The sequence below is a fragment of the Amyelois transitella genome, chromosome 4 (genome assembly GCF_032362555.1).
Source record: "Amyelois transitella isolate CPQ chromosome 4, ilAmyTran1.1, whole genome shotgun sequence".
Classification (NCBI taxonomy): domain Eukaryota; kingdom Metazoa; phylum Arthropoda; class Insecta; order Lepidoptera; family Pyralidae; genus Amyelois; species Amyelois transitella.
The window spans coordinates 9,455,031-9,472,542 of record NC_083507.1 but is presented as its reverse complement, the minus strand read 5'-3'; the positions used below and the strand labels follow the sequence as shown (position 1 = coordinate 9,472,542).

Below are 17,512 nucleotides of genomic sequence, written 5' to 3'. Positions count from 1 at the left end.
TAATTTGGGCTCAAATCAAAGGAAATGTAGTTTCAAATATGAAAACGTTTAAAATGGCAGAATTGAAAATTGTGTTAAAAAACGCGATTGAAAAAATTGACTCTCTCAAATGGAAAAATTGTATTAAACATGTGAGAGATATAGTAGAGCCCAACATGAATAAAATGGACAAAAACGTAGAAATTATGGTAGAACAATTAGTAATAAATGTAGGAAATAGTAGTAGCAGTAATACGGCGGATAGTGAGTAAGTTTAAATGTATACATATATATAATAATGTTGTATAAATTCTTGTGATATTAAAGACTAGTTTGAATGACAATTGTTTATTTTTTATAAGACATGAACAACCTGTACAATTACGTAAATTCAATGTATTAATAATGTATATAGCGTGTCACACGCATATCATCATTCGGTAACAATATTTAATTTATCAGTAATAATATGACAGACATAACCGCGGACAAAAGCTAAGCGAGCTCGAAGAAGCGCAATGTGCCCGCGCGCTTACTTTTCTGAGATTTCGTTTCGGCCCACTGACCTTGAACATGATGTTTTGTCTTTGTCGTTTGTATGGTGTTGAGTGATAGAGAAAGCGCGCTACTAACTTGTTTCGGCGAATAAAGTATAATCCCCTTACTTATAAACGTACACAGGACGCAGTCAGGAGGTATAGTAGTCCAGTCTGGTAAAAAAACTTGAAAACCAAAACACAAATTGATATAAAGTATTTTTACGAATATAAACATGTTACATAGTAAAATTGACATGATAATTCTTAATTACTATTTACTTACAAAAAATCATAACAGTTCTCTTAATATATACCTATTTCTAACAAGGCATCAATTTGTTCGGTCTCTGGCATTATGTCAATCTCGAGGGGCTCAGATTTCAGATTATTTCCTGAATTGGGGTCCAATGTGAAGAATCTAAACAATTTCGAGAGGTTTATAATGGAATACGCAGACTGGGCCAGCCAATCCTCCACCGTTTCTTTCAGAACTTGCAGAGATGCTGCCACTTGATGAGGCACTTTTATTTCTGAAATAGAAGATTTACTTTTCATTATTTGTCGTACATTTGTTTTTATTGCAAAGGCATCTTTCAAAATTGCGTTAATATGGTGGTGGTGACGTTTTGGATAACCAAATAAAACTGTTTACCACAATACTCGTTAGAATACTAAGTAGTATAGAATAAAAAATAATTATTGAGACTAATTTACTCTTATACTAGCATATGTCCCATGAATATATGATTGGGAAAAAAATTGGCGTAAATTGTCTTTAAAAACAAATATGGCGCAACAACTAATAATGATGCACCTGGTAGTGTTAAACATAGTGATAAAAATCTGGATGTACTCACTGGAATTATTTTTGCTGAGGTCGAAAAGGAACATAAAGAAGTTGATCTGCAGGTACAGGTCTTTCTCCGTGTATTCCCTGAACATGACACCTTTCTCGCACTGGGGGCACAGCGGGCGCCCGCCCGCGAAGGCGCGCGGCAGCCGGCGCGAGCGCAGCGCGCACGCCGGGTCCTCGCACGCCAGCCAGCCCGCGTAGTACTGCCCGTGGCACTGGCGGATCTGCAGGCTCAGCTGGTTCTGAACACACGCCACGTAGTCCATCGGCCTCACGCCGCACTTCTCGTTCTGACAGCGCTCCAAGAAACAGACACTATCTTTATCCCCTTTCACAAATGTCTCCCTTATCCTATTCTCCGTCTTACAACCCTCATTGACACACACGAATACGAAATCTTTACAATGTCTATACTTTTCTTGCTCGTTCTCCACCTCGAATGTGTCTGTGTTGTTGTCTTGCCTCTTCAGCATTTGCTTGTAACCGGACGGATCCAGCCCGAGCCAGTCCGCGATTCGAGCAGGGTCCATGCCGTCTATAGGCTCGCATATTCTCGATATGACAGGGTGCAACTGGTGCGCTAAATAATAATTATTATCTACTTTCAGGGTGTCAGAACTTTTCAACTCCTCTATGTGGTATGCCCTCTGTACAGCTGACCTTCCTGTACCATCATCGCAAATTATATAAGGCACTATGTCTCCTTTTTTGAACCTTCTACTATTTTTACTATTCAGTCTTAAAGCCACTTGAACGTGAGGTTGTAAATTTTTATCTGCATATTCGTTAGGATGCTTGGTCAATTGTTTAGTTATGGTTAACATAGACAGTGGCATTTTGCCATTTGTTAGATCTTCTTTTATTTTACCTAAATATGTTTGAATAGTTTCCAATCTCTCGTCAGCAGATAGCTCTGACAGAATCTTACTCAAAATAAATTTCCCGGCCTCTGCCGCCAGCTGCGACCAATCTCGCCTCACTATATCTAACCCCTTGTGTTCTTGAGTGTAAACGAATGTGCCGTTCTTATTTTTGTTCATAATCACCGCTGCGTATTTCTTTTTCTTCAGCAGTAGTAAATACCTGAACACGCCATCGATGTCCAGTTCAATCTGTTTGTACTTTTTGTTGATTTCCCTCTTTAAATCATTACCTATTTTAAATACTGAATCGTAATCTAGGCAGTTTGTATTGATCATCAAACTGTCTGTATCACCATAAACGACGTCATAATTCAGCTTTTGTACTATTTCTTTGGTATCCATGAGGATTTCTCTACCCTTCATAGTGACAAGTGCCGCTAGAGGTTTCGCGTAGAACCTCGAATGAGTGAAACCTAAACAACCGTACATAGAGTTTGCAGTAAGTTTGAGCGCCATTTGTCTAATGTTGTACTGCATATATTGTTCTGTAGGTAAATCAGATTTCATCAGCTTCTTCACCTCTCTTCTGCTTTCGACAAGTTTTCTAATTTGTGTGGGCAGGACACCGAACTCAGTGTTAGGGGCGGGCAACACAAGATTAGCTATATCATCGTCAGTAGCCGCGGCACTCTTTCTTTTTATTGTCGTAAAACATATGTTGTATTCTTGAATAATACTGGGATATAAGGAATTGAAATCCATTAGTAATATTAATTGGTCGTAAAACCCTTTTTTGGGATCTAGTACTAAGCCTCCAGAGTATGCTGCTTTTTTCTTAGCTTGCTTTTTAGGGACATTCTCAGTGTTTCCATCTTCATTATCGTCATCAATGTTGACAGTTTTCTTTCCATACACTTTATCTGGTACAATGAAATTCTTTTCAGTAAATGCATGTAGCAACAAAAATTCGTTCCTCTCAGACCTGCCTCCCATCAGAGTTCGAGACATGACGTTGCCAGCTATTTGTGTAATTTGTAAAGCTAGCGGAAGGACGTTCAGTTCGCACATTATCTTCAGTATATACGAAGCGTCCTGCATGCTCAAAGATACGAGTTGTAGCAAATTTCTGCTGTTTTCGTAATAGCGAGGCAGGTCTTCAATCGCGACGTCCACACGTTCTCCTTCTTTCATTTTCAGAACATCTACACATAGCGTGTTGAGATCGAAACTTCTAGCCCGTATAAGTTCCATAGCCGATATTTTAATATCGCAAACGAGGCGGCCCAAAAAGGCGTCTTTCGATGCGAACTTTCGCTGAGGCGCCACAGATCGCTTCAGCCTTCCTAACCTCGACCAATTTGGTATGTGTAGGTCTAAGATGTTCCCAATTAGTAAATCTTGTTGGAATCCCGGTAAATCGTGCCCTACAACCAAGTCGGGATCTGCCTTCCAGAATTGCACCATGAAATAGTTAAGTAGCTCTCTCTCTGAGTCGCATTTATTAAGTTTCGTGGCTTTGTATTGAAGAAATGCCTGCTTCAAGTCCAACGGCCAGATTTCGTTGCATTTTGTCATTACTGCAAAAAGTAAAACCATGCATATTTAATAAAACATAAATGTAATTATATTACATACAAACATGAAAATGATATTTTTGACTATTTAAATTTTGTATAAATCAATTAATCATAACAACTTATTCTCACATTCACATTTATATTCTAAGTTTGGATTTGAAGTTATTGAAGAGAATGCTGCATTGATACCGCTTCTTCTGCACTGACGCTTTGGAAGCGGCAGTAAACTTTGTTTTAAGTAATTTATCTGACGTCAACCAATGTTGTGAAAAATCAAAAGATATGACAATTTTTAAGTGATGTTGAAATGTCGCATAATCTATACATATAATAAATAATGAATATTTTTTTTTTAATTTTAATAATGTCGAAATAAAACTTGCCACAGAAATGTTGCTGAAAAGGAGGGTTCGGTGGCGGCTTGTTGATGGGAAACTGGTTGTGTATCAAACAACTTATCATTACAATTTTTGCTTTCCTCGTCTTCAGGTCTGTTGTGGTTCTCATATTTATCTGAAAATTGAACAATTTTATATCTCCTATTACTTATTACGATTTTCGTCGATTACGCGCTTTAACTTTCATTATATCTGAGCTTTGAATGAAATCCGCCACAAAAGAATTAATAATATTCCCGTTTTTGCAGTGAAAAGTTGCCGTAAAAAAATTCAACAAAATTTTTACGATGCTTCTCACTTGACCAAATTCCCAAACAACCCGTGTGTTTTATTAGATCAGAAGCTATACTAACACAATTGTGAATTGTATTATACTAGCTTTATTGTATTGTATTATTCTATATGATTTTTATTGCGGCGACACCGGAGCATGGGGCGAAGCTAATTGTGCGAAACATTTAATCGCCTCTCGTTCTCACCCGGGACATCACCAGACTCTGTCGAAACCAATCACCTCTGAGTATATGCACACATACACCGCTGAATACAGGCATACATTCAACATATGAATAACTTACAGTAGCCACGACGACCGGCGGCGGCTCTATGTCTGCGTTGTTTTTGCTGACGGTTATGTGCTCCATTTTCTCAACCGCTGCTTCTAACTTGCACCACGATACCTACAAACAAATATATTTTAGTTGTAAATGTAATAGCTTTTTACCTTTTTATGTAGTTATCGTTTACTTACGAGGTGAGGGATGGGACCAGAGATTACATCCCTGTAAAAACTATAGTTTACGTGGAATTTGAGAAAAACCTGTATTCTTTTGAAGGTGGCGGCAAATTCGCGCGTGTAGGTGACGTTTAATATACGCCGGCGAAGCTGCGGGTAAAATTTCCTAGCTATATATGCATAACATCACGCCTCTTTCTCAGACGGATAGTGAGTGACAAAAATTTTCCATTTACCACAATCCCTGCATTCTTCTTTTGCTTCATCCATTTTCATAACTCTCTTCATAATTTATGAGGAGATACGTAAGTAAATCAAACTTTAGGATTATGAGTTATACTCCTAAAGTTTGATTTTAATTTTAAAAAAACCAAAAGCTATTTATAATAAAAAAAAGTCGTTATTACCTTAGCCAGCGCATTCTCTGGGTATTTGATTTCGAGCCAGCAAGGCCCCTTGATTTTCCTGTCGAGTAGGAATGTCTCCAGAGAAGATGTGTTTGTGCCAAATATGTGTGAGAAAGTCAAGTATTTCTTGCCGGATGGAGGCGGCGGGAAAGTGGCCTGAAATGTGAGAGCATTAGTATTAGAGGCATTAGTAGAATTAAAACTATTGTTGCACCTATAACTTTTTGTGACTATGATGTATTATCAGTCTAGTAAGTGCCTAAAAACTATGTTTAACACATGTCGCCTTTGAGAAATTGAGAGCTTAGCTTAAAATCTGCTAAAGACGAAATTCTGTGAAATTACGCACATTCTTCTCGACATTAAAAGTAAAGCGAAAGCTATTTCACATTTTTACTCACAGAATACTTGACTTCAAGATAGTCTGACTGCGCTGGTATATCAGGCAAGTTGAAGCAGTAGTTCTTGGTGATCTTCCTGGACTTGAACTCTTTGAGACCGAGCTCATTCGCCACAGAGCTGTTGAACTCTTCATACACGTCCATCATGGTCACCTCGTTATCTGTGTTCTCCAAGGTCACTGGATCTAGTTTCTGTAAATAATTAGAGATAATATGTGTAATATCAAGTGAAAATAGAAGGCACATGTAAGATCCCATATACTTGCACTTTAAAGTAAGTAAATGCTTTATTATTCACTAAAGAAGTACATTACAAATTTAAAACAGAAGTATAGCAACTGTAATTATATTAGCTTTATCTTCTCCATATGTGGTATATATATAGTAATTGTATGTGCAAAAATAATACTTACATATTCCCTAGGTAAAAGGAACATTTGTCTTGTTACATTCTTCACCACAACACAACAAGACAAGCAGCCAGCCTTCTTATCTCCAGGCTTGGCATACACCTTCCCAAACAGATACACTACTCCTGGCTTCACATATTTGTCCTCCCATGCATCCAGCCAATAAAACCTTAAGAACTTCTCCCCATCCTCATTAGTGTTGAGAGGCAGTTGACCATCACTCATGACAGCTGCTTGGACTTGTTGGTCTCCTACTTCACCCCATGTGCTTGACAAAGGTTTTAATTCTTTTGGCGATTCCTCTTTGGATGGGAAAATCTCAAAATCATCATTTAAAAACTCATCTGCTACATCTGTTATAGTATTACTGATAGGTTCCTCTTTAATTTTGGCTTTTTTAGCTACATGAGCGTCTTTTGTAGCTGCTCCATTATCATTGCTAAAGTCATCGTCAAATACCATCTCCTGAGTGTCAAATTCTTCTATGTTTTGGGTGGCCGAGTCTTCAAGTTCTTGTTTTATTTCTTTTTCTATTTTCCATTCAGTTTTCTTTATGACTGGCTTTTCTGCTTTATCAGTTTCGGTGGGTATGTTGTTCGGTTTATCCTGAAATACAAATTATATATATATTGTGTAAGTTGAATCATATTGTTATTATGTACAGGCTACTGACATGTAGGCCTGAACACAAACTTGTTTAGAAATGCACAAGAAACCTTTTATCTTTTGGCTTTAAATTAATATAAACTGTGATGATGTAAATTGACATCCAGTGAAAATGCTGCCGTGTAGTTCTGCTGTTTCTTTTCACATACGCTGTGGAAGCGGCAGTAGTTATAATTAGATTTAAGTGATGTGAAGTTAATAAGTGATACCTTGTATCCAATTTTGAAAATAAATCTATTCTATTCTAATAATAAAAACCTTCAACACTAACAATGTTTTCAATTTTTTGTTTTGCTTGACCATTACTGATGGGAGGTGTTGGTTTCTTGACAGAAGAGGCAAGGCTTTTGAAGTAGTTTTGAGCATCTCTCTTGCTGGACTCCACAGTGTTGGTCCTCATGACCAAGGGCTTTGGCTTCACCACCGGGGAGGCTGCACTGCCATCTAGGTCTGACATAATGTCCGACAGAATATTATCTTCTGATATTTTCACATCCTGGAAGAATTTAACATTTAAATTTACAATTATTTAGGGCAAGCAGGTTATTTACAAAAATGTAAATTTTAGCAGAACTATTCAAGAAGGTTATTCACATTCAGTATATTGTGTTAGTAAGGAGTATATTTTGTAAAATGTATAGTCACGTCAATATCACTTGTGAGGTATAGAGACATTTTTGAAAACACTGAAAGGCTAATTCAGCTGTATGGTTTTATGATGAAATTAAGATTCAAATCCTGACACAGTATGCCTGCTCATCACCTTCAAGGGGAATTCAAAGTTTGTAATCTATACCTTAGTCGTCTTTTACAACATCCATGAGGAAGATATGGAGTGGTTCTATTGCAAATAAGATAGTGTTAGATATGTATACCCTTTTGTTCACATTACATAACAAAAGAATTTCCAGAACAAGATATGACATATATTTTTTTAAATGTGGTATCAAGAATAGTTCCAAGATAAAATGCAATTTTCTCACCTCTTTCTTTTTGGTGGGCATTGATCCCAACAGATTCCTAATGTTCCCCTTAGAAGATGCAGGGGCTGCAACTCTGGCTTTCCTCTTCTGACCCCTCCCTGTCTCTTTGTTGTTGGTGGCCACATATGTGTCTTCGATCTCATCGTCATCATCAAATATTTCACGACCATCTTCTACATACCCGGTTCCATCTATGAAAATTAGATAGTTACTTTATTATTCACATAAGTCATGTTTATGCAGTTTGTATTGTATTCCACTTTCCTCTAAGCTAAGCTAGTTTATCAAATAAATGCAATTCAACAATGCAACTCAATTCTGTCATTAAGCAAAACAGCTGAATGTGGCCTATCAGTCTTTAAAGACTGTTGGCTCTGTCTACCTTGCAAGGTATATAAAATTATATGTATGGTTGCAATTAAGAGTTCTGAAGTTCAGTTCATTGTGTTATTTGGTAGATCTTTCTTCTATAGTACTACTCATAGTCTTTAAGCATGGTTCCTGTAGACATATAGGTGGCGATGTACTTAGAAAATAAATAATAATTGGAAGAAAACTTTTCTTATTGATGTAAGAACATTGTAAGCTTACCATCTTCAATCCAATCATCGTCCTGACGTTGGAGGACTCTGTCCGTGTACTCTTTTTCATCAACGGTATCGTAAACATTTTCTAACTCGTCTACATCGTACTTATGTTTAACGCCTTTGCCTTTTAGCTGTTTTAGCTTCTCAAAAGCAGACAATCGACCATGTTTATCTACTTTCTGCCGCTTAGATCTCTGGACAGCTGTAACGAATTTCGCATATTAATTTTAACAATAAGACAGTTTTAAAACATCTCCGTAATTATCTTACTTACCAAGAGAGTCTGCCATTTTCTAACTTTAATAATTTATAGTTCTTTTTATCATTAATTTAATTTAATGTAATAATAAACAAAATAAGATGCGGAAAAATCAAAGATCTTCAAACCTAACTTGACATTTGATTTGGCGCGAAAAATTCATTACATTGACAACTTCAGTTTTCTTTGTCTCGTTCCTACAAATACACAGTTAACACAGTTTGCTTGCTCGACATTGGCACAAAAATTAAAAATAATGATGTGACAGTTCTGACAGTTAGCTGATTTCGCGCCGTTTTTTAACTGTCACTTTTGTTTGGGTTTGATTGGATTTGTGGTGGCTACTTTTTATTTTATCTATTTTATTTGATTTAATAAGAAATCGTTGATAATACGTAGCTAAGTGGAATCAGTTTTATTCGTAAAAATGGCAATGCGTGATTATGCCGCTGACAAAGGTAAATAATTTCGTTTACGATGGTTTTTCAGTAACTATGGCTTTGTGAGGTTAACTTTGTTATTTATGTTTTACAGAAACTTTCAAGAACTTTTTCATCGATTTTTGCCAGACTGATGATGAAGGGCATAAACATTTTAAGTACGCAGAACAGTTAACTAGAGTTGCACACAGAGAACAGGTACAAAATTACTGAACTTGCATCATGTCATAGTGTTCCTCATACTAAATTTAACTTATTTGAAAGTTAGGTACTTCAACTTCTCAGTTTGTTACTTTCAGATTGCTTTTACTGTGGAATTAGATGACCTTCATGAAGCACATGAAGAACTGGCAGAAGCGGTGAAACAAAACACTCGCCGCTACACCAATATGGTCTCAGATGTTGTGTATGAGATGCTGCCTGATTATAAACATAGAGATGTAAGTTCTTGTATATGGTTACCATATTATTAGGGTAAAAGAATGCAGATAGATGAATTTTGTAGAAAACTCCAGTTACTTTAAAACTATATACTTATACTTATAACTATATATAGCTAGAAAAGTTAAACTCTTTTACAATTCCAACAACTTGTATGCTGATTTGCAGGTGGTTGCCAAAGATGCACTAGATGTGTACATAGAACACAGAATAATGCTAGAAGCAAGAAACCACAGGATTCCTGGGGAGATGAGAGACCCCCGAAACAGATACCCTCCAGAATTGATCCGGAGATTGTAAGTAACAATATTTTTACTAGTTTTATTCATTCAAGTAAATAGATGTAGTCTCTGGGTGTGGGCTCCCTAGGCAAACCAATATAGAAAATATAGTAAACAGTTAAAATCTGCTGTGTAGCTTAGTAGCTCAGTCAAATTGAATGAGGGTAAATGATATGAAATTTTATTTTAGTGAGGTGTACTTCAAGGATATGTCTTCATCCAAGTCTGTGCCCATAAGAGAAGTAAAAGCAGAACATATTGGCAAGCTGGTGACTGTTAGAGGTGAGAGAAATTAATTTAGTTGCTGTATAAATTCAAATCAAAATAATAATTCCGATATTTTTATCATTATTATAAAAAAAAAATGCATATTAGGTATGCTACACATTTACCTATTCCACACTATTGCGGGTATGTTTTTGTTTGAATGTTATCATTTTTAATTTTAACTTTGTTTTTTACATGTGTATTTTTAATTTTAACTTTGTTTTTTACATTCTAGTTTCTCTATGTTTTATATCTCTATCATCTGATTCACACTATTCTGTATGATTTTTTAGGCATTGTGACTCGCTGTACTGACGTGAAGCCCTTACTGGTAGTAGCCACATACTCTTGCAGTGCCTGTGGTGCCGAGACCTATCAGCCGGTCAGAGCACTACAGTTCACTCCCCCACCCGCCTGTTCTGCTGACGAGTGCCGCCTTAACAAAACAGCTGGACAATTACACTTGCAAACTAGGGGATCGAGGTTCCAGAAGTTTCAGGAGTTGAAGATTCAAGAGCATGTAAGTTAGCAACTGGAATTATGAATGGTGTCCTAATAAGACTGGTAGAATTTTGACTTATTGAGCATTCTCAAACTAGCAGTGCACTGCTGTTTGTAAATAAGCTTGCAGACTTGCAGAATAAAAAAAGGATCCAAACAAGTTTATAATTGTTTTTTATTATTCCAGTCGGACCAAGTACCGGTAGGGCACATTCCGCGGCAGTTGTCGGTGTACTGTCGCGGCGAGACGACGCGCAGGGCGCAGCCCGGCGACCACGTGGCGGCCAGCGGCGTGTTCCTGCCGCTGCTCAGCGCCGGCTTCAAGCAGGTGGTGCAGGGCTTGCTGTCTGACACATATCTGGAGGCTCATGTATGTACACTATCTTCAGAACAAGATCGCTATATGCAGCCAGGAGACTAGAGTCTTGAAACAAAGATTTAGGGCAGTGAGCAAGCAAAGGCCTTTTATTTCTTTGTGATCAGGAAATGGCCCGTGGCTCTGCCTACCTAAATCCAAGAATCCCATTGTTAATCTTATTGCGAGTAAAAGAACCATTTTTAAAACCATTTCACTATGTAGTAATAATGATGATAGTTAAACATGCATTTAGGACATGACATTTAATTAGACTTAGAGAAGTACAATAATTAAGTTTTCTATTGAGTAACGACTATTCACTGCCAGATCTGTATTCCTGGTTTCGAATTCCAATATAGACCTTAATTTGCCTAATATATTTGACAGAGTGTAACCTGTTTAAACCAAAGTGATGAGAGTGATATGGTAGAAGCATTGACAGAAGAAGAGTTATCAGAATTAGCAGACGAAGATTTATACTCCCGAATGGCGCGCAGTCTCGCGCCTGAGATCTATGGCCATGAGGACGTGAAGAAGGCGCTGCTGTTGTTGTTAGTGGGAGGTGTTGATAAGTGAGTACTGTTCTTGAACTTTAAGTCTCTTCCTACGAAAAACATAAGAAACAGTGTGGTAAAGAGTGGCTAAATCTGTTATTAGTGTCACTTTCTGTTCTCTCATTGATCACTGCCAATCTAGTCTAAACATAGGACGGCTCACGGACAATCATCATCACAGACAATCAAGCATCTTTAACCTCTTCTAAGAGACGGCCTTTTGAAAGGGGTTAAAATTTTCTAATAAAAGGGTCTAGCAATCTTGTCTTGTCGTGGTGCAAATTTTTGAAACATTCAAAGAAGTTTTTGAACAGTCAACAAGATTTTTATCTTGTAACCATTCAAAAGAGACTACATCGTCGAATCGTTGAAAGATAAAATGTCCCGTCGTCCGATCCCTGAAACGGCCAAAAGACAAAAGCTTTCCTTGTAAAATTATTCTTAAATTGTCAATTTCATGCTCTTAACAGGCGTCCAAACGGCATGAAGATCCGCGGCAACATCAACATCTGCCTGATGGGGGACCCCGGGGTCGCCAAGTCGCAGCTCCTGAACTACATCGACCGCCTGGCGCCGCGCTCGCAGTACACCACCGGCCGCGGCTCCTCCGGCGTGGGGCTCACCGCCGCCGTGCTCAAGGTGACCTCACTCACTGCAGGCTCAGCGCCCAACTGCTTTATTGCATACTTTGTATCCAAACACAGTGCAGCATTCTTGGCAGGTGGAAAGATGTAGTCTTCAGAAGAGGCGTGACTTCATATACAATAACGAAGAATCGATTTACAGGATCCTTTCACCGGCGAGATGATGTTAGAAGGCGGCGCTCTCGTCCTGGCTGATCAAGGAGTGTGTTGCATCGACGAGTTTGACAAGATGGCGGAGAACGACCGCACCGCCATACACGAGGTCATGGAGCAGCAGACCATTAGTATTGCTAAGGTATTTATATCATAACTAGAGTATGCTCGTGTAAAACAAATATCCCGCTTATTTCCGTGCATGCGTTCCGTTCCATTTAGTTTCTTTTGTTTTTTCAGTTGTGATACATTGGATTTCTAACGATCGGTAGTCAAATTAAATATCTTAATGTAGACATATTTCCATTTGCCACAATTTCTGCATACTTCTTTCCCTTTTCTATATTGATAACTATCATATAGAAAAAATTAAAAATTGTATATTGACTGCATGAAAGCTTGGCGGTTTTGGGTACGGCATTTAAGTAGTCAAGCTTAAAAGTAAACCAAGACTTTTATAAGTAGGTTAAATGTTAATGAAATATTTTTATCCACCCCAGGCTGGCATAATGACATGTCTGAACGCCCGCGTGTCGATCCTCGCGGCCGCCAACCCCGCGTACGGCCGCTACAACCCCAAGCGGACCATCGAGCAGAACATACAGCTGCCCGCGGCTTTGCTCTCCCGATTCGACCTGCTGTGGCTCATACAGGACAAGCCCAATAGGTTATTATATCATGTCTTTATCTCGCAGCTCTTCTGCTATTCATATTAATTAGATTGAGTCTTCACTCAAATACTACCTTCAGCCGGATAGTATAGAATGGAATTGAGATTCACATAACGACGGGTTGCTAGCTCAGCGCCGAATAGGAGAATATCAAGTGAAACCTTTCCCTTGATTATTACATTATATTCGGCATGAGAGGAGGAGCAGCTGGTGGACGCTATATTTTTCTCCACTACTGGGCCGTTGGAATCTTAAGTAAATTAATGCACTTATTCCCTTAGACGCTTTCCATTAAGACATTCATTGGAAGAAAGTGCCAAGTTATTTTAGTTGTTATTCCTTGTTGTTGTATGTTCTGCCAGTTGTGAGTTCTATCATTATTTCATTAGAGACTTAACTCTTATTGTAAAATATTTAATCAATGTAATTATAAGCTGTAATCTCTCATTAGCACTGTTATTTGAATGCAGTTGTTAGTTTTTTTTGCAAATAACCAATTATCTCATTAGGTTTAATTGGTCTTAATAATTTCTTGCAACAGAACAATGTCTTATTTGGTTCTTTACCGAGAAGTTGCTCACATTTAATGTGATCATGTGAAATTAAACAATTATATAAATGCAAAATGTCAATAAGTTTGGTTCGGAGCCACATTTAAAAAATACTTTTTCCATCTTGGCCAGAAGATCTTCTGACATTTTTTTATATTCTCCCGAAATAAAAGGATTAATTAAATTATGTATTTGATTTTCCAACTGTTTTGCCATCAGGGAGAAGGATTTAGAACTGGCGCGCCACATCGCCTACGTGCACCAGCACTCGCAGCAGCCGCCGAGCGCGGCGCGGGCGCTGCCCATGCGGCTGGTGCGCCGCTACGTGGCGCTGTGCAAGCGCAAGCAGCCCACCGTGCCCAGGGCGCTGGCCGATTACATCGTGTGTAAGTACCATAATATAGCATACTATCGACCCGCCCCGGCTTCGCACGGGTGCAAAATTATAAATGATATTATACATAACAACCTTCCTCTTGAATCACTCTACCTGTTACAAAAAACCGCATCAAAATCCGTTGCGTAATTTTAAAGATTTTAAGCATACAGACAGACTAAAATAGTGACTTTGTTTTATACTAAGTAGTGATGATCCGTCATAATTTCTGAACTAGCGGAAACTTACCATTGGTGGGTTATTTATATCCATATAAAATTTGCGCGGCCTAAGACGCTGTTGGTACTCGGACGGAATCCCAAAAATGGCAAAAAGTATATATATGGACAATATGGTCAAGATAGCTGAAAATGGCTTACCTTTCCCTATTATCCACAAAATCTAGCTTTTGAAGAGCATAGGTACTGAGTGAATGAGTATTTTAGTTTGTTATGAATTACTCCAGTTGGAATGTCCTAGCGAAAGGTCTGGAGGATATTTTACAGGAAAGCTTGCATGAAGAGAGATGTGAATGTGGATGAAGTAAAAAAAATATGCAGGTTATGTTCCAAACGGAACGATAGACTATGACTCCGAAAAAGATATGTTATGTTTCATTTGTTCATGTAGCTATGGATTTCTTGATAGAAATAAATTGTTTCAGCGTCATACGTGGAACTCCGGCGGGAAGCGCGATCAGCTCGCGACGTCACGTTCACGTCCGCACGGAACCTGCTCGCCGTACTGCGGCTGTCCACTGCTCTCGCCAGACTGAGGTACATATACATACTTAAAAATCACGCCTTTTTCCCGGAGGGGTAGGCAGAGACTACCTCTTTCCACTTGCCACGATCTCTGCACACTTCCTTCGCTTCATCCACATTCATAATCCCTTCTTCGGCGGTTTCGGGTACTTTTGACCTGAGGTACATCTCTAGAGTTATTAATAGTTCTCACGTACAGTGGGGGTTTAACCAAACATACTTGTTCCATTTTGAAAAAGATGGTCTTTGTTTTGGTACGAAATTTTTTCAGAACAGATAAAAGAGGCTGTAAAATAAATTGAATGATTTATGAAAACAACTTTTCAATCACCAGTTTTTACCATTTTTGAGTCCTATACAGGATGACATTTAAAACAATTGCATCCTTTTAAACATAGACTATACCCATGCTTCACAGCCGTTTGAGCCTATTTTTATTTAAATTGAACGTCATTATTTTCACATTTAAAAAACTACGTCACACGCTTTATTAAAGAGATTAAAACTAAACGTTAAAAAATAAATTATTTTTCTAGTATCAAGATCAAGTAAAGTACAGAGTTGTCGATTTCGCTCAGCTGAATGAATTGTGTCGTTGACCTCTGAATCTTACGCGTCGCTTTTCCGCCAGCCGGGGTGATATGACGTATTTAGGATCGTGGATTTTGATACTTTTATTTTTTTTCGTACTTTCTGAAATATGAATCGATATTTTTCTTTTAACGTTTTTAAATATCCTTTAGATGAGTACACTTATCAGTTAAATTTATGAAGTTGAATTAAAAGTCACCCTGTATAATTCCAATTATAATTTAGGGCGTTGCCTTCTGGTTATACAAATTTGTCATCCCAGTATGACTATATGTCCCCGTAGTCCTACTATCAGTTTTGAATGTCAATCTACGCCTGCAGCATCTTGATCCGAGTCGATTAATATCACGATCTAATGCTTTCTATGACAGGTAAAATAATAAAATTTATTTATTTTATAAAGGTTATCAGATGTGGTGGAGAAGGAGGATGTGTCCGAGGCAATCCGTCTCGTCGAGATGTCGAAGCAATCGTTGCAACATGTGGATGAAAATGTGCAGAGGTAAGTAATAACTACCTGCAAATTTCGTAAAAAAATCGTATGTTTTACCATACACTGTCCAACATTGCACATTCACTTTTGTTATTATTGTTAATTATGTATGTAACCAAGAAATGTATTGTGGTAGTGAATAAAGGTTTTATCTATCTATTTAGAAAAATTTAATATGAATCGGAATTTTTTTGATTGTAAAGTTGATTTTCATTTTATATTTTTATTAATTTTACATGTACCCAGAAAACGTATAGGAATGATATACACAAGAAACAATAGTAGGTACATAGGTTCTTACCCATGTTTAGGTCTTCTTTATGTTTAGATATGGTATAGTAATGTTTATATTAATACAAGTCGTTAGAACATTCATCATCTAGCGTTTTCGGCATTTCTAGCTTAGAGTCAATTTCCACGCAAATTATAACTAGAGTATCGATCACATAATATTTTCTTCAGAATATTTGTCAGATAGCAGTTGCTTAGAATGACTGACTTATCCTCTCCTGAATCGTGAAAAAAACAAAAACACCAAGGAAGATGATGGTTTTTCTCAACTCATACCCATATATATTACTTCTGTATTCACGGACAGATCAAAAATACTCGGAAGGCCGCTTTTAGCTGAATGGTATAATGATGAAAATAGTGGTATGTCCTTTTAATTAATTTACCGTGCCGTGATGTGTGGCTCCCGGCACCAATAGAATAAAAATAGGACCACAACATATCTTTCCCTTGGAGGTCGTAAAAAGAGCCTAAGGGATAGGCTTATAAACTTAGGATTCATCTTTTAGGCGATTGGCTAGCAACCTGTCACATTTGAATCTCAACTCTATCATTAAGCTAAACAGCTAAACGAGGCTTATCGGTACTTTCGATACTGTCGGTTCTGTCTACCACGCAAGGGATTTAGCCGCGATTTTGTGTATGTATGTATGTACATATGTAATTAATTGACTATTAAATTTGCAGAGGTATAACAGCGACGGACCGCATCTTCGCGATCGTGCGCGACCTGGCCGGCTCCAGCCAGACCGTGAAGATCGCTGACGTCATCGAGCGCTGCGTCGACAAGGGATTCAAACCTGACCAGGTAACTTACACGGTTGCAATGAGAAACTGATAAACTTACACAGATTCTCTACATATATATAGTGACAGGTCGCTAGCCCATCGTCTAAAAGAAGAAATCCCAAGGTTATTAAATTAGCCTTTTCCTTTTGTCGTCTTTTACGACGTTCATAGGAAAGTAATGATGTGGTCCTATTCTAAAGGGCTGGAAACACACACGCGGCACACAGACTTGTTATTGATTATTGTTCATAGAACATTTTGTATCAATATATTTTATTTAATTGCAGGTGGACGCATGTATTGAACAATACGAGAACCTCAATGTTTGGCAAGTCAACCAGGTGCGGACTAAGATCACTTTCATGTAAACAGGTTATGATATCGTGTTACAATTAAACCTTAATGTTAAGTACAACCCCAGTGCCTGATGTTGACTGACGAGATGACATTTTTTGATGAATAAAGATTTTTTCGTAAATACTTATGTCTTTTATTTTTGTATTTTTGCTGCAACTTGATTAATATTATATCGAGAGTATTTCTCGAGAAATAGATATGTGTGGAAAAGAGATAGTGCGAGCTAAGGTTATGCAATTACACTGTAGTGCTCGTGAGAAAACTTGCACATTCAGGAAACGGGACGTGACATGATCGATCCAATTTCTTGAATGTGCAAGTTGCTGGTTGTG

The 17,512-nt window shown here is 37.9% G+C and overlaps 2 protein-coding genes across 2 annotated transcripts; one reads left to right on the top strand and one right to left on the bottom strand.

The window, feature by feature from the left end:
• Positions 1 to 780: 780 nt before the first annotated feature.
• On the bottom strand, positions 781 to 8,783 carry LOC106141259 (DNA polymerase alpha catalytic subunit). Its single transcript, XM_060954544.1, has 11 exons — positions 8,674 to 8,783; positions 8,404 to 8,601; positions 7,813 to 8,003; positions 7,101 to 7,325; positions 6,167 to 6,769; positions 5,754 to 5,945; positions 5,353 to 5,508; positions 4,788 to 4,889; positions 4,195 to 4,324; positions 1,376 to 3,811; positions 781 to 1,048 (listed from the first exon to the last, which is right to left on the bottom strand). Exons 1-11 carry the CDS (start codon positions 8,687 to 8,689, stop codon positions 822 to 824), a joined length of 4,476 nt encoding a protein of 1,491 aa, XP_060810527.1. The 5' UTR covers positions 8,690 to 8,783; the 3' UTR covers positions 781 to 821.
• A 190-nt stretch (positions 8,784 to 8,973) lies between these two features.
• LOC106141325 (DNA replication licensing factor Mcm7) lies at positions 8,974 to 17,275 on the top strand. Its single transcript, XM_060954415.1, has 16 exons — positions 8,974 to 9,116; positions 9,193 to 9,296; positions 9,398 to 9,538; positions 9,708 to 9,835; positions 10,011 to 10,102; positions 10,381 to 10,607; positions 10,776 to 10,958; positions 11,334 to 11,518; positions 11,971 to 12,139; positions 12,287 to 12,439; positions 12,798 to 12,964; positions 13,739 to 13,905; positions 14,560 to 14,671; positions 15,654 to 15,752; positions 16,722 to 16,842; positions 17,111 to 17,275. The coding sequence occupies exons 1-16, from the start codon at positions 9,086 to 9,088 to the stop codon at positions 17,189 to 17,191; spliced, it is 2,160 nt and encodes a 719-aa protein (XP_060810398.1). The 5' UTR covers positions 8,974 to 9,085; the 3' UTR covers positions 17,192 to 17,275.
• Positions 17,276 to 17,512: the final 237 nt, after the last annotated feature.

What these genes read in the sequence shown, in the direction of transcription:
- LOC106141259 (XM_060954544.1), bottom strand. An exon ending in CGCCGGTCGTCGTGGCTACT is followed by an intron (nt 4,325 to 4,787) that starts GTAAGTTATTCA and finishes TTCAATTTTCAG; the next exon opens with ATAAATATGAGAACCACAAC. An exon ending in CCTCAGCAAAAATAATTCCA is followed by an intron (nt 1,049 to 1,375) that starts GTGAGTACATCC and finishes CTTCTATTTCAG; the next exon opens with AAATAAAAGTGCCTCATCAA.
- LOC106141325 (XM_060954415.1), top strand. Translation starts at nt 9,086, where the DNA reads ATGGCAATGCGTGATTATGCCGCTGACAAAG. An exon ending in TGATTATGCCGCTGACAAAG is followed by an intron (nt 9,117 to 9,192) that starts GTAAATAATTTC and finishes TATGTTTTACAG; the next exon opens with AAACTTTCAAGAACTTTTTC. An exon ending in GAGTTGCACACAGAGAACAG is followed by an intron (nt 9,297 to 9,397) that starts GTACAAAATTAC and finishes TGTTACTTTCAG; the next exon opens with ATTGCTTTTACTGTGGAATT.